Source organism: Camellia sinensis, chromosome 12, assembly GCF_055761805.1.
Source record: "Camellia sinensis isolate YWXY chromosome 12, ASM5576180v1, whole genome shotgun sequence".
Classification (NCBI taxonomy): Eukaryota; Viridiplantae; Streptophyta; class Magnoliopsida; order Ericales; family Theaceae; genus Camellia; species Camellia sinensis.
The window spans coordinates 148,010,515-148,032,767 of record NC_138972.1 but is presented as its reverse complement, the minus strand read 5'-3'; the positions used below and the strand labels follow the sequence as shown (position 1 = coordinate 148,032,767).

At 34.8% G+C, this 22,253-nt stretch overlaps 2 protein-coding genes across 3 annotated transcripts in view; one reads left to right on the top strand and one right to left on the bottom strand.

The window, feature by feature from the left end:
* Positions 1-3,940: 3,940 nt before the first annotated feature.
* On the top strand, positions 3,941-8,175 carry LOC145804297 (RNA cytidine acetyltransferase 1-like). Of its 2 annotated transcripts, XM_082897992.1 has the most exons (7): positions 3,941-4,167; positions 4,402-4,467; positions 4,545-5,832; positions 5,909-6,024; positions 6,115-6,292; positions 6,485-6,609; positions 7,886-8,175. In XM_082897992.1, the coding sequence occupies exons 1-3, from the start codon at positions 4,048-4,050 to the stop codon at positions 4,767-4,769; spliced, it is 411 nt and encodes a 136-aa protein (XP_082754118.1). In that variant the 5' UTR covers positions 3,941-4,047; the 3' UTR covers positions 4,770-5,832; positions 5,909-6,024; positions 6,115-6,292; positions 6,485-6,609; positions 7,886-8,175. The 2 variants fall into 2 exon arrangements, with proteins under 2 accessions (XP_082754118.1, XP_082754117.1); XM_082897991.1 differs by having other exon boundaries at positions 5,909-6,292.
* Positions 8,176-19,459: 11,284 nt separating this feature from the next.
* Positions 19,460-22,253, bottom strand: part of LOC114314090 (ABC transporter G family member 1) — a 33,388-nt gene continuing 30,594 nt past the window's right edge. Inside the window, exon 8 of the mRNA XM_082900127.1 lies at positions 19,460-19,735. Within this exon, the coding sequence (XP_082756253.1) occupies positions 19,604-19,735 (132 nt within the window). The 3' untranslated portion in view covers positions 19,460-19,603. The remainder of the gene's footprint in view (positions 19,736-22,253) is intronic.

Sequence of the window (22,253 nt, the reverse complement as noted above, 5' to 3'; positions counted from 1 at the left end):
CGAATACAAGATTTACATATCAAATTTAGAAGGAAAAAGAAGGTTCAATCCTAGTAAAAGATTGTGTTTCCAGATGTCTTAATCTAGTCTAATATGATTTTTAATCCATCAAAATGCAAAATATCATGCTCTAAGGTTTTGGTTTTTTGGGGGTTGTTCTTCGGAGTAGCATATTTTGAAGGATGAAGTCCGTATTTGCCCGATCACTATTTTTTTGGGAGGTCATTATATGGTAGTGGACTTTCCGATTTGCTGGATTTATTGGATTCATTTTATTTTTGATTTTTTGGGAGGCATTTTAGTCTATAAACTTAAGTTCTTTGAGACAATGTATTCAAGATTGATGGGATGTGGTTAGAGGAGATTTAAAATAAGTTATATATCATATTAAATAAAAAAAATCTTACGATTCACGATTTATTATTTTAACAAAATGATTAAAGATTTGACAACAATGGTCCCTTGCATGTTTGAAGGAACATAGTAGTCCCTTTTGGAGTGTAATGAAAATTACGATGACCCTACCCTGAGATTTGGTGCAATTAATGCACTAACACAAACATCCTTTAGAATCCAACTTATATTGCTTACCACCCTCTGGCACTTACACCATTTGTTTAGTAAAAGAATGCGAGAATAAATAGATTGGTTCAGTTGCTGAAATTGAGTTATATTGTGGTTGGAATACAAACTGTTCTAGTGTTATGGTGCAAGTTTATTTATTTATTTAATATTTGTACTTATAGAGTCAATATATACAAATAGGGAACACATGCCATTTCATTTTTGTTAGGGTATACCCAAAATTATAGTTTTTATAACCACTTATTTATATCACACTTTGTTAATTAACCAAATGGTACTGGTGCCCAACGACAACCAATGCAATATCTATTAGACTTTAAGGGAGGTTTATGTGTTTTAAAGAAAAACAAGGAGGTAACCAGTATGTTAAATTTTAGGGGAGGTCACAGTAATTTTCCCTTTTCTTAATTGTATGGATTTCATTTTGTAATTCCTTATCAGACCTTATATGATTATCCTGTATTATTCCTGTCTACTGGATTGCCCCATTTTAATCGTAAAATTTTATTACTTGTAAGGGAGGTGGGGGGTGGGCTTCGGGTTAAATTCTACCTTTCCTGTTGCTCTTAAAAAATGTAACTCCCCTAGTGTTTATTTTGCAATACTTATATTTCTTGTTGTTAACACCATTATATAAGCCTCAAAATAAACAAAAATGTCAAAAAAATGAGACAGAAAACACAAAAAAATTGCCTTCATTTCCTCCCTGGAAGACTAGAAGAGAAAACTAAAATGAGCTTATTCTCATAACTGTAACTTACTAACTGTAATTCTAGACTTTCCATTATCGATGGGCTGGCTGAGTTTTTATTTTATTTTATTATTTAAATTTGGAAAAGCTTGTTTCTATGTGTGTTAACACCCTATGCTGCAATTGAAATTTCTCATCCTTTTGGTTAGTCACTGACATTTTTTGATGGCACAAGCAGCCTAATGTGTTATCACTTGATCTTTATAGATGTCATATTTAAGTTATTTACAGTTATCTTTATCATGCATCATGTAAGCAGACCCAAGTCTTCGAAGGATGGCTGAGAGACACAAGGGTAAGCATGACCTTTTTGATTTCATTTTTTTTTTTTTTGTCTTCTTCCAATTAAAGCTGTCAAAACTTTTATATTGGTGTTTACTTCTATTTATTCATTTTTTTTCTTTTCATTTAGAAAATATTTGGGTAAATTATAAATTCATTCCTTGTGGTTATGGAAAATACATCCTGCGCTCCTAGGTTTCAAATCACATTACAATTTTCTTTTTTGTAAGACAACTGTTAAGTCAACTAACAAAATTGGATGATTTCAACAATTTTTTTCAAATATCTATTTTACCCATAGCTCCTATCCTAGGAAGCACGGATACAGATACGGGATACGGATACGATACGATACGGATACGGCGATACGACAAAATTTGAAAAACTGGGATCACTACAGGAAATATATGATTTAACGGCGTTTATTTAACGGCGTTTTTTTAAACACCACTATTTTTAATATTTAACGACGTTTTATAAACGTCACATTTTGTTTATATTAAAACGGTACCGTTTAAGTAATGAAGTCGTTTGAAAAGCGCCTTCAAATGTGTTACAGTGTTTCTCTCTCTCTCTCTCTCTTCAAACCCTCAAATCTCTCACAACTTATTTGAATCTGAGAAAAACCCTAGAGTCTCAAAGAAACCGATCCCTCAAATCTCTCTCACTCTCTCTCTCTCTCTCTCTCTCTCTAAACCCTTCAGTTCCTTCAACTTGATTCAACCTTCTTCAGCTCGGTGATCCATCATTCGGTCGATCCAATCTCAGAATGATTTCGATTTCAAAGCTCCACTGCCACCGCCATCACCATTTGCATCTGCATCTGCATCGTCTACTAACCATATGCACGATTTCGATTTCGATTTCAATCCGATCTCAGTTTCGTCGATTCTTCTCTCTCTCAATCTCTGTCTCGATCTCTGTCTGTCTCCTTGTCTCTCGATCCCTCAATCTCTCTGGATCTCTGTCTCTCTCGCACAATCTCATTCTTTATGTACACATGATCTGTACTTTTTTTTGGATAATTTTTTTCTCCTAAAAATCTCTATATACAAGTATATATATGTATCTCTACGTATTGATTGAATAATCATCTTTATTTTGTTTTCAGGCTCTCGAATGATCCAATCATTGATCGGCAGTGACGGAAAAAATCAACTCCTGTGAGAAAAGAAACCCTAACTTTCTCATTGGAGGTAAGTTCGAATATATTTGTTTACATGTTTGTTCTGGTTTTGATCTTGTTTAGATCTGTATTGAACAACTCTGTGTTAGCTTTTTGTTCATTGTTTGGGAATTGATAGTTTGAATGCCATGTTTATTGATAAATGTGTTCATTGAAAATACAGTTAATTTGAGGTCATTTTTTTATTATTATTATTATTATTATTATTATTATTATTATTATTATTATTTTGCTTCACTCGTTAATTATCTCTCATCCTTGTTAATTTGAAATTTATACACCCTATTTTCATCTCATGTGCATACCCCTTTAAATTTGCTTCTGTTTCTATTGTTGAGTTTCAATTGCATTGATAGAATATTTGTCATTTCCACTTGCATGATATCCAATTGTTGTAAGGCTCTTCCTGGCTCACATTACTCTTTAACCTTTCTTTTTGCAAATGATTTTGCAAACTTAGTATTGCTGCTAGATTTCTTGTGCTAGTAATACATGTAAGAAGTTATAATTTTTTTGGTGCAGCTCTCTATGCCTTTTTTGGCATGCACTTACTTTATATTTCATAGAGATTAGACTCAAAAGCATCTCAGAAAAAAGAAATAGAGGAAGGATGTTTTTCTTACTCAATATAGTATATACTGATGAGAATCTAATTGAATTTGGTTTCTCTTTCTTTTCTGGAGCTATATTCTTTTGTTTGTAATGCTTCTAAATATGAGGATACATTCACCATTACGTCAATTTCTATGTATCAAAATATGTTATGGTTTATTTGGATGATAAACATTAATTGGAGAACTCAGTAGTGATTAGCAGTTTGTCTATTGGTTAATTTGGGTATTGACTTCAATTTGATTTTTTTTTTTTTTTTTTTTCTATCACTCATCTATCTTTGTAACTTAGTTTCTGTTGTATGTTTGCCTGTCAAATATGTGATATCAATTGCAACAAATTCTCCATTTTTCATTACATCGTTTGGGTTTCAATTTTGACATTGATTTGATTTATTTTTCTGGTGTAGTGGGTCCCTGTTTTTTCTGAGAACTTGATGCTGCATGCATTTTGTTGGATTGAACTGCATATATCTATTGTTACATTGGGGTGTGCGCTTTTTCTTTCTTTTGCATTTTTAGTTGGGACAAGGCTGAGCTTAGTTTACATTTTTTTTTCTTTTTCTTTTCTTTTCTTTTTGTGGTTGACCTGAAGTTGTAGTTCAATTGCTTTCATTACATAACAAGGAGTGATGAAGATAGAAAGGGAGCAAGCATTGTCATTGTTCCGGAAAATTATGACAAAAATCAACAAGTATTTATATGATGTTCTAACCAAAGATTTTGACTCAAGTTTCCCTCAAGAAAGGGAGGTAAGCAAGTATTAATTTATGATCTTATGAAATCCCAATGCTTTGATTAAAACCTCCTCTGGCATGCCTAACATAGTTTGTGAGATGTGACTTACTTTAAATAAAATGTTTTTTACATTGTTTCCTGCTGTCTTACGGGAGCTTCATGTAATTTTTAGACACTTCTAGAAGTTTCTTTCTGCGAGGTTGGTTCATCACTATTTCACATACTCTTTCTTTGGATTTTACAATTAGGTTTCATTGATGCCTCATAGCATATCAGTGGATGATGATCTTAATGATGGCGCGAAGCAAGTAATGGTGAGTCATGTTTTGTAAAACAAACTTGGTGGTGGCATATGCTCGGACTAATCATGTAATATACACTTGACATTCAGGAAAAGATGAAAATTGAGAATGTGGGGCTGTTAGATTTGGAGTCGCTGCAACAATATTCTATTGCAGATCGGGAAGCAGGATTTGAACAAGCTCTTCGAAGTTGCACAACAATATCTCGCAGCGGCCTTGTAAGCGTGAAGTCCAACAGTAGGAAAAAGGAGAAAGTTGGTAAAAACAGCAAAATTGCTGAAAGTAGAAAGAGGAAAAGGAAAAGCAATCTATGAATTGCATCCAATCAAGAAGTTACTGTTTGAGTACTTCCATATTTAATAGATTATTATTGAATATACTATTTATACTATTATATAAAGTGTATACGTGATTTGGTATGAACACATTTTGTCTCATTTTTTTCTATTCCTATATTATTAAAATTTTGTAATTTCTTTCATTTTAACAGCACAACAATTATGGGGTGTGCATACCTAGTTAGTGTTATTTATGTGTAAATGCACATGATATTTAATTGAGTGAAGTTTTCATTCCTGCTCACACAAGTGGTAGCATTTGCTTCAATTGAAGAAGAGACATTTGGGGCATAGGTTTAGTTCTTGTGGCTGAACTTAATGATCGAGACTTGAGCCAGTGTTTGGTTTGCTAGAATTTTAGGCAGGAATGGAATGAATATTCTTTGGCTTCCTAACGGAATGGTCACTACTTAGATTGGTGAATGATATTTTTAATATAGATTTAATTTTTACTCGACCAAACATAAAAATGGAGTGCAAAATTGCCCCAAGGTTGCCCCAAGGAGGTTGGCAACCTCACTTTAGTTTAAATCAAGCTCGAACACCCTACATCTTCAACACCTGGCTTAATTGTTTAAGTTGCAGTCATTGTTGTCATGATTATAGGGATTGTATTATGTTGTTATTATGTTGATCAGGAAGTAGTACTGAAATCCGAGCTGCTCAGTGTCAATTTGGTTGTTTATCTCTCTTTATTGTGTTGTTCACTCTGCTCTGCATGCATAATATTTTCCTGTAGCTACAGTTACATTGATCTGGCCCACTTTATGGAAATGGTGATGGTTCTCTGAATTGATAGAATTTACAGGAGATATCTCCGCTTTCTACTTTGAATTTTATCAATCATTAGATGTCCTAACTGCTTCATTCTTCAGGAAATGTATAAAAATAATCACCGCAGAAAGATTGTGGTGGCTTGATGCAGGTTGTTCTTCCCTTAAGGGGTAAAATTTTGAACATTGAAAGAAGGGATGAAGTAGCAATGTACAAGAATGAAGAGATTCAAAATCTTATTCTAGCTCTGGGACTTGGAGTAAAGGTTGACTTATTTTATGCTATTTTATTTCTTGTCAACTGTTTCACCTATTTCATTGACTGAAATTTCCTGGTTTCAGGGAGAAGATTGGTGTAACAGCAAAATTGGTGTAACAAAGGGTTTGGTTTTGGAGTTATGCAGCAAGGTTTAATTGGTTAGAAGAGGCAAGGAAAGGGTGTTTTAAATTTATTCAAAGTAAAACCTGCCCTTCTTTGTTTCATCTAGCCCTCGTCTTTTATCATTATGCTATGTATATCGTCCTTAATATTCTCTTGCACTTGTCAGAGATATGGCGAAGTAACCAAGCAAAGACTTGATCTTGCTGTTCTGGTCTTCTTTCAACATTTTAGGAAGTCTTATGTGGGAGTTCAAGCAATGCATTCTTCTAAGGTAAACCAATTTAAAGTTTGACCTTCCATTTGGAAAGTGGGAGAAGAAGCAAGCATCACAAGCTCCATAGTTGGTAAGTTTAAGAATACCCCTGTTAATCGTTACTTCTTACATTTCTTGCAGCAGATGACCTGCAACATTGCACACTCTGCCATCCTCAGACAGGGACACAATGATTCAATCACTTGGCTATCAACATTGCACACCAGCAGAATTTTTGTTTGATTTCACTCTAATGTTTTGTTTTTGTGTCTTTTATTTGCAGGAGACAAAAAAGAACAATGGGGTTCCTACTTTAGCTTGGTGATTCATCTTAGAGCGATTGCGATGTCGAAGTTCTCTCTCTCTACCGATTTCGAAGCTCCACCGCCGCTAGCATCGTCTACTAAGGTGAGCACACCACTGTCTACAATCTCAGAATCATCATTATTGTAGACTTGTAGTGATATTCATTAATAATGAAACTTGTAAATCTAAATATAGTTTATTTTATTTTTTGGGAGTGAATTCCAGTGTTTGTTGATTATAATATTTTTATTTTTATAGTTGAATTTCGGTGAACTGAAATTCGTGTTAATTGCGTATAGGTATTGCTTGTTTTAATTTCTTTGATATTTGGAATTGAACTTAACTAAAGTGCACTGCTGTATATATCTGCTGAATCATGGATTTCGAATTAAATCTTTTGATTTGATTTAAATATCTTGAATTTTCTGAGATTTTGGTTTTTTTTTTTTTTTTTTTTTTTTGAACTTTCTCAAGTCAGTTGATGTTGATTTTGTCTGGTAATAGTGGCTAGAAGGTATGAAACTGTTATATACGGGATGATATAGTATATCACAGCAAGAGGGGGGGTGTTATTCAACAGAATTGCTGGTTTGTTAGATTTCTTTTGTTTGTCTCGTCGTGTAGATCATACTGCCATTGTGCCATGTTAAGCTTCGTTCTTAGTCTATTGACATATTTGTGGAAGAAAAAGGGTAAACCACAAAAAAATAAAAATGCACTTGGTTTATGAATTATGATTGTTTGTCTTAGGTTTCTTCACCAATTCTCATTGTCAAGAGAGCAGGGTCTTATGCTTGGACACAAAAGCTGGAGAGTTCGAGAAGAGTTTGCACGTACAGTCACATTAGCAATTGGTCTTTTTGCATCTACTGAGCTCCCTCTTCAGCATGGTATTCTTCCTCATGTATGGTCATTTATTATGTTTTGAGTGTAGAATACATACCTTTGGTATGTAGTTATTTCACTTATTCTACATTAAAAAGAGTGGGTCAGCTGTTAAAATAAGATTTTTAAAAAACAGTGGTCAGCCGTTAAAACTGAAAATTCTTCTATTCTGATTGAACGGAGGTGTGACTTTAGGATAACTTTCCATTTTAAGTAATTTGTGCATTAATTGAAGTAGAATATTTTATGCATTTTTTTGTACTAGAATATTTTAGCTTATTTTTCTTTTTTCAGAGAAATATTACGTTGAGTATGACATGGGATTGTGTACTTTCTAGTAGTTTGAAATACCCAAGGTTAATTTGACCAAATGTGACTATTTAAAATAACATTCAATAGCTTGAACTTCTTATATTTATTTTTGTTATCTATTCACTGCACATCTTTTATTGGCTTTGTTTTTTTTTATTATTATGTTTTATGATTGGCACAGACCGAGAGGATTGAAGGCCATGGGAAGCAGCATGGAGAGCGATTCAGAATGACGGTGAAGGATGGATGGGGCTTTCCTTTAGATTTTTATTTCTCTTCTTTTTTCCTTCTTTTTTTATTTCTTTCTTTTTTCCCTCTAATTTGATTGGGGGTTGGGTGTTTTGGTTCGCTTTCTTATTTTTTGTGTTAAATGGGGGAGTGGTAAGAGAGAAAAAAAGGGTAATGTTATTTTGTGACTTTGTATATAAAGTAGTAATTTTTTGATTGAAAATTGTGAATTTAATTTTTGTATATGTTATTTTGTGGGTAATGGTGATTTGTTATTAAATTGAATGGGAAAGTAAATTAATGTGCATTTGCTATTTGAATGGGAGTTATTATTTGATATTAGTGCTATTTAGTTTTATTATAGGTATTCTTTTAGTTCAATCACATAAAATTAGCATAATTTTCCCAAAAAAAAAGAAAAGATAACACAGCGTTTTTAAAAATGCCACTATTATATTAACGGTTGGAATTTTTTAAAATTAAAAAAATCTATGACGGCGTTTTAAAAGCGTCACTAAAACCATAGTGATAGCGCAATACTGTTAGGATAGGACATTTGGCGGCGTTTTTAAAAACGCCGCCTATACTAATATAGCGACGTTTTTCAAACGTCATAAAGTTATAGCGACGGCAGCGTCTTCGACGTTTGGTATTAAACGTCGCAAAAACAATTAGAGGCGTTTATGTCACTTATAGCGGCGTTTTTAAAACACCGCTAAATGTGTATTTTCCAGCAGTGGATACGGGTACGACAGGGATACGTTCGTAAAAAATATTATTTTAACAATTTTTAGTAATGCAGTATGCATAAAAATAAAACCTAAAGCAAAAGACAACTTGATAAAGAAGAAAGATTCCTATAAAACTAAGAGTCTTCAAGGTCAATAGCTTAAACTTGTTCCCCTTCATCAGTGAATATCACAAGACCTTAGCTAAAGCCAAAAAACCATTCTTAAATAAAAATTTCAGCAAATATACTTTTTTAAGTCATCAATGATAACCTAGGAAGCATGGATACGGATATGGGATATGGGAATGTGGATATAGCGATATGTCAAAATTTCAAAAAGTATGATACGGGTACAACGGGGATACATTCGTAAATTTTTTTTTTTTATAATTTTAATAATGTAATATGCATAAGAATAAAACTTAAAGTAAATTAATAAATAAAGAGAGGGATTCCTATTAACCTAAAAGTGTTCAAACATTCATAAAACATCCAAAACTAAAAGCAAAAGCAAATGCAAATTAAACATTATCCTTACATGCCAATACCAAAAAAAGAATGAGAGCAGAGAGAAGAAACGTGAGAGAGTGAGAAAGCGAGAGAGAAGTGAGAGAGACAACAAGGATATATCAATTTGACAAATTCTATTACTTTAACTCTCACTATATTCCTCTTATCAAAGAACTAAACAAAATATTATAAGTAATATGTAACTTCGAGTATCCGATACTTCAAAATTAAGTATCCGATACTTCAAAATTAATAAAAAATTAATTAAGAAGTATCCAATACTTTTAAGAAGTATCCGATACGTATCCGTGAGTATCCGAGGAGTATCGGTATCCGATAAGTATCTGATACGGATACGTCACCCTTTTTGAAGTATCCGTGCTTCATAGCTCCTATCTCTCCCTGTCTCTTTCCTATTCTCTTCCTCTCTTAGCCACATCTCTCTAGCTAATCCAGTGACCTTTGCATATAATTTTAATTTTATACACTCACTTATACATTTTTATACGACTCTGCCAATGATTGAAAATTGCAAATGTAATGTATAGCCCCCACCCTTGTCCAATGACAACAGAGTTCCAAAAACCAGCCTCACAGCCAAAATGCAGCACACACCCACCACACTCCCAAAATGCAGCACACTCACTTCTCAAAACCCACATTGAACTTGTCACCAACAGCACAAATGTATTCACCACTCAGCCCCCAAAATTTACGCTATATATATCTATATTAATTGAAACATTAAGGGTAATTAATTCTTCCTACCTTATTATAGTGATTGGTAGAGTATACCTGCTAGCTTTCTTCTCTTTTGTTGTAGCTTTCTCCTCTTGATTACCAAAGAGTATGCATCCCCTACCCTTAGCTAGTAGTAACATATCAGGTGTAGGAGAAAGAAGCATAGGGAAACACCATTTTTGAGGTGGAGCACTTGTGCCACTTGGGGAGGGAAATAACGACTTAGAAATAGTGTGGTCTTAAAAACCCATTATTTATTGATACAAAATGTACAAAACCAACCATTTTCAAACTGAGTACTTAGAATCCCACCTCAACCCAGAAGCAATCTGACCCAAATCTCTAAAGGGGCAACCATTGCAATGACTTTGCTGCACCAATCAAATGATGTACAGCCACTTCAACGATAGTGTAAATGCTAAGTGCAGTTGTACCAGTTCAACGTCTATCACTTTTGAAACTTGTGGCTGATGGGTTTTGAATTTGAAAGGCAATAGGACTAGCAATTTGTGGATTCTGGTTTGACAGTATGGTCATCAAAACCCACTAACCCACTTGTCACACTTGATGGTGCTCTTTATTCTGATTCGACATTCCATGGAAAAGACATGCAACCCAAGAAACACAAAGCTATTGTTCCAACTTCATCTCATAAGAAAAAAGCATTGATTAAACCCATTGTTAATGTTGGGACGATAAAGTGGGAGAGAATGAAAAGAACAGAGGATAAGCAGAGAAAGATGGTGATAAAGATAGAAATTGTTATAGCTTTGTCCTCCACGGCTGCCAAAGGGTGTCGGTTAAGTGTAGGGAGGGGTTGGGTGGCAGGGGAGGGTGGATGTGGGTTTTAGGTGATGGAGATGAGAGTATTATGATAAATTTATTTTGGTACTGGAAGGTAATTAGGTAATATTACACTTTCTTTTAATTTCATAATTTCCCATGTCCAGATGATAAACCTCAGTGTCATATCTATCATTTACCCATCATGTTTTAGTTATATATATTTGGATAAGATGTGCTGGTTCTTGCTTTTTAATGCAGAGTGGGAGGAATCTTAACATAGGGAAGCAATTTCTAAAGGGTTTGCCAATAGGAAAGAGTACTGGCAGCATCAAAGTGAAACGAACCCCTCAATGTGCAGAATAACTTATGAGATATACGAAGAGGTAAATATTGTTTTATTTTAGAAATTTCTTGTTAGTTGTTCATGTGTTATAATAGTCATTTCTTGCTTTTTATACTTAAGAATGAATAATATGAAGTAAATAGTTTATGGTTGAATTGAATCATATGGTTAACATTCTTAATTTGAATCCCATTTGAAGGTTTTTTTTTTTTTTTTTTTGCGTGTCTATTGAGTTTGATGGTCAAAATATTTTATCTATTTCAATCCTATGAATCAAGAATCAATGTCAATGTTGAAGACAAATTTGTTATCACACTAATTGTTCATTTCTCTTATTCATCTTATTATTTATTGTGGGGAAGTAGTTTTAGGAAATACTCTTCTGATCCTAGGGGACGCTCGTAATCCACCGATAGGCACTTGAAAGGAAGTAAACACTTCGGTCGGGGGTGCCGGAATTAGCACTCCGACGGACAAGTCAGTCTCACGTTCTAGATTACTTGTATTATAAGTTAAACACTACAATTATCACATACCTTTATCAGCCTGCTATTCCTTTATTTATACTCGTTCCCTGGTCCTTGGGGCCAGGTCCACTTTTCGTTCATTATGTTCATATTTACTCGGCTCCATAGCTCAGTACCTATTCGGCCCATCTGCCCTTTATATTCGGCATCCTGATGGTTCTGGACAGAGCCGGGAAATACCTGTCTGTTAAAGTATGCCTCCTTTAATATTCGGCTCCCACAATTGCCCCCCAAACACTCTTCTAGCATCAGTTAGTCGGCATGTTTGGTTCCTGATTTGGGAAAACAGAAATTCGGCAGTTAATCCCCTTCCCGATGCATGTCAGGATGCGTACATGTTTTTCGGTCACTGTAACGCCTTCCCGCCTCATTCGTGCTTCTCTCGCATTTATTATGATTTGAAGTTTAAGTCCCTTCGAACACATACTTTTTCGAATATTTGAACCTTCTAGATCGCCTATCGGTATTTCTTCTTCGACGTATTTTCTGCAACTCCTCTTCGTCTTCTTCTCGTTCCCTTTGCCTCTCGTAAGTCTTCTTCTCTTTTCTTTGCAATCCTACTTTCCATATTTATTTTTTGCTTTAGAATATCCTTGAGTTCTCTCTAGAATGGCAAAGCATTTGAAAGACCTCCTTTCTGAGGGTCGAATTTCTGGGTTCCAAAAACATTTCTCTATTCCTAATGATGTTCATCTATCTCTAGTAACGGAGAGTTCCCTGGATATGGAGAGGGATGACCCAAATACAATCGTGTTCCCTCTCTTGTCCATTGTTGAGGGTGGCGTTCGTTTTCCCTTACATCCATTTCTTAGGGCTGTCCTCCGCCACTGGGATCTGATTCCCTCGCAACTCAATGTGAATTTCTTTTGAATCGTAATCGGAATTGTTGAATTGAACCGGCGCCTCAGGATCAACCTAGGCATTCCTGCGATTCGGCATTGCTACACTTTAGCCAAATCCTCTGGTTGGCTCGAGCGTTACTTTCTCAGGACCAGGGACATCGACCATCACTTGGTAACCATGCTTGCCAGCTTTGGCAAACGAGTTGATGATGTAATGGTCAATGTTCGGGGCAACTGGGAATTTGGCGAAGACGAAGATCGCCTGGACCCTATTCCCAGACGGAGGGGTGAACCAAGTTGCCGTGTGATTCCTTGTTTGTTGAACTTTCTTTTATTCGGCTTCTTCTCCAACTATAATCCTCCGTTTTTGTAGGCAACAAGTTGAAGAGGGTTCTGACCTCGGCTGACGACGCAGTACTTTCGGACATTAAGACTGCGCTAAAGTATTTTGGCCGTCCAAACGTACAGAAACAAGGCAGAGCCGCCCATATTCTTCTGAGGTACGAGCCTACCTATACTACGTTCTCGGCCGCAGAGAACATTCCTATCCCAACCGGCGAACAACGAAGATCAAAACCCATAAAATCATTTTAAAAGAACAAGAGACAAACCCACTTTCAAAATCGCTCAACTTCTTGAATCAACAATCAATTTTCAAAGCTATCGAAAGATGATTTCGAAAATCATATAGATCTTGCAAAAATATATATATATATATATATAACTCTAAGAAAATCCCTACCTCAAGTGTGAAGAAGAACAGAGATGAAACCCCAAAATCAATGATGGCTAAACTCGATCTTCACCACACACAATGAAGCCCTCGAGATGATAACCCACTTTGATGGAGAAACAATGACAAAACTCAAATGGATCTTGAGAAATCAAGGTTTTTTTTTATCTAGTTTGTGTAGAGAAATGTAGAGAGAAGGGAGAGGAAATGTTTTTAGAGAGAGAGATATATACAAAAGTGATATGAAATATCAGATTCACGCATTGATATAACATGGTCCGCTCGAGAGTGGAAAGCCCCGTTCGAGCGTCAAATACACATTCCCAGTACTTTTGCAGCCAGGTCAAGCTTCTGGAACCAAATATTCTCCGCTCGAGCGCATAAACGGCCGCTCGAATGGACAAGCAACTTCAAATGCATTTTGCATTTTTACTTCGGGGGCGCTGCCCCTCGACCCCGCCAGGGCGCTGCCCTCAGACCCGCAAGAGACGCTGGCCCCTAGACCCCTGCGAGCTAACCGGGCAGTTCGATCCCCAACATAGTTAGCGAAGTGGCAAAACATGAAAGATACGTTATAACCCGATACAAACATGAGACATTACCTGTTCCAAACACACCGCTACAACCCGATAACCAAAATAAGGAGAATACAGGGAACCAAGATACGTAACACCGTTCAAAACCATACCAACCTGAGCCTGGAGCACTACAAAGAGACGGGTCAAAACTGGGATCGCTACAGGAACAAAGAGGAACAAATCCCTTCAATAGTAAATTATGTTTTCAATGATCCAGATTAATCAAAATTAAACAACAAACAAGCCAAGCCAACAGTGATCAAAATTGGATTTTACTTATAAATCAGAATCTAATTATATGTAAGAATTTAGAGATTTTAAATGTTACTGATCAATTTGACTCAATAACACAACATAAAAGCAAACAAAAACAAAAATTAACAAGAACAAATGCTAATTCCAATTGTATGGGGAAGAAATAATTCTCCTCGTATAATCCTGCTGACTAAGTCCACGCTCCTCCGTACGACGTCACTTTGTCACCTGAAAATACAAACGTGAGCTAGCCGGCGGGTGTGTGCCAGAAACCTCTCTGATGCCTAAGTCAGAAAACTTGACAAATAGACAAAGCTCAATGTATTCAGGAAGCAAAATTGTATATTGTGTTATGTTACCTTCTCCAAGGTGATGCTTGTGAGCTTTTATAGGTTTTGAGTGGCACAATCCTAGTAGGACTTTTATTTCTCCATGCAGAGTCCTCCTAGGATTCATACTCCTAAAGGATAATGCTTATCCTTTTACACCCCCCCACTGCTTAAACCAAGTGGGATGGTTTTTACTATGGCCGAACTACCACATGACCGAAATAATACTGGCTATGCCGAGCCACAGAGTAGGCCGAACTATCCTCAGCTCGGTCTTCTCCATCCACTCCTTATCTCGGTTCTCTCTTGTTCAACCACGGTGTGTTTAGACCGAACTACCGAGTAGCAAGGTTTTGACCGTTCTAACCATACTACGTCGTGACCGGACTAACTCTGAGACCGGCCTAACTCCAAGTTGCCTCCGGACCGGAATAACTTTACATCATCTTGGACCGAAGTAACTTTATATCTTGGGCCGGAGTAACTTTACCTTTCTTGGGCAGGAGTAATATTACGGCCTTTTTACACAGTCCTTCGTATTTTGGGCCACAAAGTCCATCTCACAGCTCGGCCCAATTTTCACCAAAAATTACCCTCTCACCAATAATAATAAAAGTATGTTCTAAACATGTGTAATAATAAATATATATAAAAAAAAATAATCAAGGCATGCCTGTAGATTGAAATTGCTTATTGAAATTTTGGATTTACTACTTAATAGACCCAGTATAAAAAAAAAAATTAAAAAAAAAGGAATTATTTTTCGTTTCATCCAGGGAAACACCTAAACTATCTATAAATCAATAATATATATATATATATATAATCACAATGAATACCTATTCTAAACGTGTTCTAAACTAAAAACCCTGTTCTAAACATGTGTAATAATTTAAAAAAAAAAAAAAAAGATAATCAAGGCATGCCTGTAGACTGAAATTGTAGACTGAAATTTTGAATTTAACTACTTAATAGACCCATACAAAAAAAAAAAGGGGGGGATTATTTTTCATTTCATCCAGGGAAACACCTAAACTATCTATAAATCTATAATATCTATATATATATATATATAATCACAATAATTTCTGTGTAAATACCACAGGGATTGTTCTAAACTACTATATATATATTATACATATATAATATATAATCACAGGGATTGTTCTAAACTATTGGAAATGCCTATATTTTTCTTCAATCGGCTGGAGCAGGGTGTCGGCTGCGGCAGGACGATGTCGACGGCGGGGCAATAGGACGTAGGGAGTAGCGGCCTCTCTCTCTCTCTCTTCTTCTCTCTCTCGTTTTTTGTTTTCCTTTCCTTTCCTTCTTCCTGCCGTCTGGTATACCTGAGTATATGGAGGGAATTTTGAAATGATTTTTTTTTTTTTTTTCAACTTACTCACCAAAACGACGTTGTTTTGGTGAGTTTTAATTTCAGCAGTTGGATTGCTTACTCTAGGAGATCACTGTAGGGTCTTTACTCTAAAGGATCCTGACGCTTCTTTCGTGCCTCATCAACTCAGCCACAGTGAGGTTACTTGGCTTTTTTCGTGAAACAGGTTAAAATAGGCGCACCCACAGGTTGCCAAACACCACCATATTCTACTTTTGTTTAACTGAAGTAGTTATGGGTTGGTTTGGCATGAATGTTTGGGTTGGGTTGGGGCTATTTTAGTCATAAAAAGATAAAATAAATTAAAAATTCAATAAGACAAAATGTCACATCTAAATCATAATTATTTCATTTTTTCTCTCACAAAAATCAAAAAAGCTAAAAAAATCATCCCAAACGAGATTTTTTAGCCCCAAGTTAAAATAGCCAAAAAACTAAAAAGTCAAAAAGCCAACCCACATCCCAAACGAAGGCTATATATGTTATTCATTCAACTAATTCCCACTATATTTTGAAAAATAAATTTACACATAACAGCTAAAAAAAGAGCATTATATCAGTTATCCACACCAACCATAAAATTTTTTCTGGGTCCAAATCACATCTATATGACTACCTTCATTCTCCATGTACATAAATATCTATATGACTACATTCACTGTCGACTATCGAAGGACCTAATTAAAGTAAGAGTAGAGCTCCATTTGAACTGTTCCAACACAGAAATTGATAGCACAGAGATTTCGAACCTGAGACCTAGAGAGGAGCAAACTCTTAAGTCAAGTATGAGTTCGTTTGGGATGTGGGTTGGCTTGGATTTTTAACTTTTTAACTTTTGTGAGAAAAAAAAAATAATTATAAAATGTATGTAGCATTTTGTTCTATTTAGCTAAAATAGCATATTTTCTCCTATATGACTATTTTAGCCCAAACACACTCGTCCCAAAAGAAACCTATATATATATATATATATATGATTACTTTCATTCTCCACATATATATCTATATAACTACCTTTACTACCTTCATCCTCCATGTTGATGCTCAGTGACGGAGCCACATAGGGCTCAGAGGGGTTACGTGCCCTCCTAAGTTTTGGGATTTTTTTTTTAAACATAAAGAAAATATTTTAAATAAAAAATTTATATTATTTAAAGTGAAATGTCAATGACATTTTTAAAATTATGAGAACAATAATGGTTATTTTTATCGAAAATAAAGAGACTATGATAAGTCATATTATTATCTACGAAAATTTCAATATAATAGTGATGTCTATAGCGATTCCAGTTTTGACCCGACTCTTGTGGTATCCCGGACCTGGGTTCAACGATTTCATATTGTTGTATACCTCTTGTTCCCCTTGTATCTCTTTAGAATTGGCTTTCGGATTGTGGTTGTGCGTTTGGAACAGGTTGGTGTTGCTTGTTTTCCCAAACCTTTGTTGTCCAGATTTTGGCTCTTTCGCTCGAGTGAGCATTCTTGCGCTCGAGCGAGCTTCACAAATTTTGCTCCTCTGCTCGAGCGGGATTTGTCAACTATCAGTACTTTTGCAGATCTGCAAATACTGGGAGAGTACATTGGACACTCGAGCGTCCAGTCTCACACTCGAGCAGGGTCCTTCGTCTGCAAAACTTCTGAAAATGGGTATTCCATGCTCAAGCATAACTTTCCATGCTCGAGCGGACCTTTGTGTCTGACGCTCGAGCGTCACTTTCCACGCTCGAGTGGACTGCGTGTATAACAATCCGTGAAAACATTATTTTATATCACTTTTTCATTTCTCTCTCTCTCTAAAACTTTTCAAAAACCTAAATCTTGAGTCTCTCTCTCTCTCTAAAACTCACCTTCTCTCTTCTATTTCATCTAGATCCGTGGATCTCTTCATCTTGGTGCCTTTGAGAAAAAGGTAGAGCGTCTCAAGATCTTCATTTTGATCCGAATAAAAGTGGGTTTCTGTGTTCTTGGAGTGTCACTCTTGCTTGGTTCGTCTTATCTCTTTGAGGTAGGGATTTTTCTACACCTTCATATGTTATTTAGCTTGGATATTTGTCATTTGTGTAACAATGGTGTAATTTGGGGATGTTTTAAGCAAACCTAGGGTTTGGGTGTGAGATGAAAAGAGGAGTTTTGGGTGAAGGTGAAATAAATGATTGTGGGGTTTGAAATTGATGTTTTAAACATGGAATTGGACAAGTATTGAAATAGATAGTGAAATTGAATAGGTGATATGTCTCACATTTGGACATTTTGAATAAATTATCTGTTATGAGGTTGTATATTTATTTAGAAATATTTATATTGGGCTATCGGTAGAGAATAGCTTTGCTTGTTGTAGAAATTGCATGTGGATTAGGTGAACTGAAACTAGTCCATGGTTGGTTATCATTGAATATGATTATGTTGTAAATACATTGTATATGTATGATTATTTGGAAGGAGAAAAGGGATGTACTCTATTGTTTAATTTTGTATTTAAATACATTGCATATGTATGAATGATTGTTTGGGAGTGGAAAGGGGATGCGCTCCATTGTTTTGGAAGAGAAAGGGGATGGACTCCATTATAATTAAGTTAGCCAGAGTGTCCTGAGTGAAAGTGTCGAAATTATACATGGGTGTTGATCCCGCAGACGAAATATCCGTAAAATGGCAAATTGAAATTATACATGGATGTCGATCCCGCAGACGAAATATCCGAAAAATGGCAGTTTGAAGTGTTTATGATTGATTTGTATGATTGGAAAACTATTGAGTTGTAGTCTCAGTTTGGTTGTTGAAAAATATTAAAATTGACTCATGAATTGAGATAAATAAATGAATTGAAAATGAATTGGAGAAAACCGGACTATGATTTGAGATTTGATGTCTTATGAGTATATAAATCGTGGAAGTTTTATCACAGGCATTATATACGCTCTTTGTACTTATACCTTTGCTAAATTTCATATATTGTGCTAAATGTTTCATATTGAGTTGTGGCTTACCCTATTTGGGAATAACATTTTCAGGTGTTTGTGACATGCCTTCACCAAAGCAATGGCTTGGAGGGACTCTTGGAAGCAAGAGTTTCTTTACTTTTGATTATTCTTTTTTATAAAGCCAAGGGCTTAAAATGTATTGAGCGAAACTTTTTTTTGTTGTAACCAAGTCAAGCCAATAGGACATTTATTTACGTTAAATTTTTTTGTATCATTAACTTCATGTAATGAAATGATTATTTACTCTGATTTATATAGCTATTATCAAATGTTTGGGTTATATTTAATGTGTCTTTTTTTGGGGCGTTACAATGTCCATCATTATTGACATGCAAACATAATTAATTTCAATGAAGCTATGAAGTTTATTGGATTGTTAGTTACATTTGACACGTGGAGTTTATCCTCCATGTAGAATTTATCTTTCATGTGTTTCTTTCCATTCATAACTAAAATGACCACTATATAAATTATAATCAAGCAACACATCTTCAATTATAATAAAAAAATAATAAAAAAAAATTACAATAGGTCATAACTAATATCAGAATGAGTCATAACTAACTAATACTTGATATATAGTCATAACCAAAATAATAACCACAAGAAATTATAACTAAATTATATCTAACACTATAATGTGTTATAACTAAATATTACGAAGATTATAATTGCGACATATGATAGACACTTTTTTTGCGATATGTTTTTATAGAATTTCTCTCTTTTTTAATTTTCCAATCTACCTATAAAATAGTTACTCCTCAATATTTGTATAAATTTTAATTTAAAATTCACATTTATCCAAATGAACTCTTAACATTTAAGTTTAGTAATATCACATCCTTGTTTATTATGAAAAAAAAAATTAATATTGTTATTAATTTATGCCCCTCTTCATTAAATTCTTAACTATGCTACTATTGATGCTTGTAAAGTTTTGATTGAGTTCCTCGTAGGATTTTGATCATTCTTCTTCTTTCTTTCCACTCTGTCAGTGGCTTTGTCAATGGCAAATCCGAGCTTGAATTATTGTAGAATTTCTGGCGTCGCTGAAGCAAATTGAAATAGGATAGGATATAAAAGTAAGGAAAAAAACTACCAAAGTAAATAATTCTGCTACATAAAAACAAAAACACGCAATCAATACACATGCATAAATAAATTTTTAAGTAAATTTGATTGGTGGAATTAATCACATAAAATAATTTTAATCATACATATAAGATAGTGGAGTGTATAAATGGTTAATTTTGTAATTATGCATTTACATGATTTGTTTACTTTTTTTTTATAACATATATATTTATAATAATAATAATAATAATAATAATAATAATAGAAAAAAATTACAAACCTAATTTAATTGAAAAAGGAAACTCTTTATATAAAATAAATAAAAGGAAAATGCTAGAGGTCCCAAATTTTCTACCAAATAAATGACCAAATGTCTCACATGGGTGTGGGGCCCACAAAATTGCGGACCCCACACTCATGTGAGACATTTGGTCATTTGTTTGGTAGAAAATTTGGTGTCCCTAGCATTACCCTAAATAAAACAATTGTCTGCATGGTTGACGAGTAGTCAATGTGTCGGTCTACGCTACAAGCATCAAAACCACGTACCTGAACTCCGTTGTATCCACCGTCCAAGCCCATTAATAAAACTAAAAACTCTTTGATTTGATCAATAATTTTTTTTACATGGTGATCAATAATTTGATTGTAAGTGTTTTTTTTTTTTTTTTTCCGGTTACAAAAATAAAATTAATTGCTTAATTAAATTCATAATTAAACATAAATTAAGTGAATTAATAAATAAAAGTGCATCAATATTAAAAATAATAATGAAATAATAACACACTTTAAAACATAAATCACTTATCATTTTATATGAATTCAACTCAAATAACTAGCTTTGAAGTGAGACTGTTCTTCAAGCCTTCACCCATCTTAAAAAATAAATAAATAAAAAGTGAATACTGTCCTCACATATGCTGCTTTAATGCTTGAGCGTGGTAAGACTTTACTTCACACTGCATTAGTTTTTTTTTGTTTTTTTTTTTTGGCGACAATAATATTTTAGTTTTATTTTACTCATTAAAGATTGTTTTGGGTGTGAATTATAAGTTAGTTTTTATTTTTATTATAAAAAGATGTAAAAAAAAAATAAAAAAGTAATATAACTCCAATAAAATAATAAATCAATAAATTGATTTTTTTTTAATTCATTTCAAAAGAGACCCCCAAGTAACCTCATATAGTTTAATTTGGATAAATAGTCATTGACATTGATAAAATTGGTACTTGTACGACCATGAAATAATGTCCTCATATAATCCTATTGATTAAGTCTGTGCTCTTCCAAACGTCGTCGCTTTATTCCCTGAAAACACAAATGTTAGCTAGCCGGCGGATGTGTGCCGGATACCTCTCCGATGCTTAAGTCAGAAAAATAGACAAATAGACAAAAGTTTTGTGTATTCTGAAAGTTAAAGTTGTGTTACCTCCACATAGGTTATGTTGTGAGCTTTTATAGTTTTTTCCTGGCACAATCCTAGTAGGATTCTTATTCCTCTATGTAGAGTCCTCCTAGGAATCACACTCCTGAAAGATAATATTTATCCTTTAACACCTCCCTCACTGCTTAAATCAAGTGAGATGGTTTTACCTCGGTTGGATGACAGTATGACCGAGCTAACACTAGCCCTTTGTCATACTTAATCCAGCGCCTCCATATGCAACACATAGCTCGATTCTTTGTTCACTTGTACCTCAGTTTTGCCTGTTGAGACCGAGCTAACTACAGTAAGCTTTGACCGAGCTAACAAGAGCAAGGTCCACCATCAGAAGCCCAAATACCTCGGCTCCAAATACTATGACCGAGCTAATTATCATCACTCCGACCGTGGTGATTGAAACCATATTTGGACCGAGCTAACACTAAGGTCCACTCGCTAAGCCCTTTCCACCATGGCCCATAGAACGGCCTATTACTACGCCTGGGCCTAACTCGGCCCTAATGCTAAAAAAAAACTCCCTCTCAATTGCCCCTTAATTTCATCTACGTAGCATGATTGGGATTACCTTTTTACCAGTCGAGCTAAAAGTTAGCCTTTAACTGAGCTAAATTGATACCGGGCTACTAATTTGTCTGGTCAAAAAACGTCTTTTCAGTCGCTGCATACCTGAATCACTTACGATTCTTTTAGACACGTGGCATGCCCTTATTAGTCAAATATAGCTACCATCGCCGCCTTCGTACCTCGCAAAATTTGAACAGTCCCGCCCAAATTCACGCTTTACACAAAAAAACCCCACTCTTTGAAGAAAACATACCACTATTCATCTTCTCTCTCTCTTTTCCCTCTAAACCTCCATTTTCCTAAACTCAACATCTGCAAAGCTTGTGTTCTTGTCTGGCACCTTCATCGTTTAGAACCTCATCTTCTTCTTCTAAGACTGTAAGTGACTCAAATTCTCACTTTTTCTGTTTATTTCGTGAATATGTATAGTATAGATGTATATACTCATATATCTTACAAAAATAAATGTTGTATTTTTGCTAAA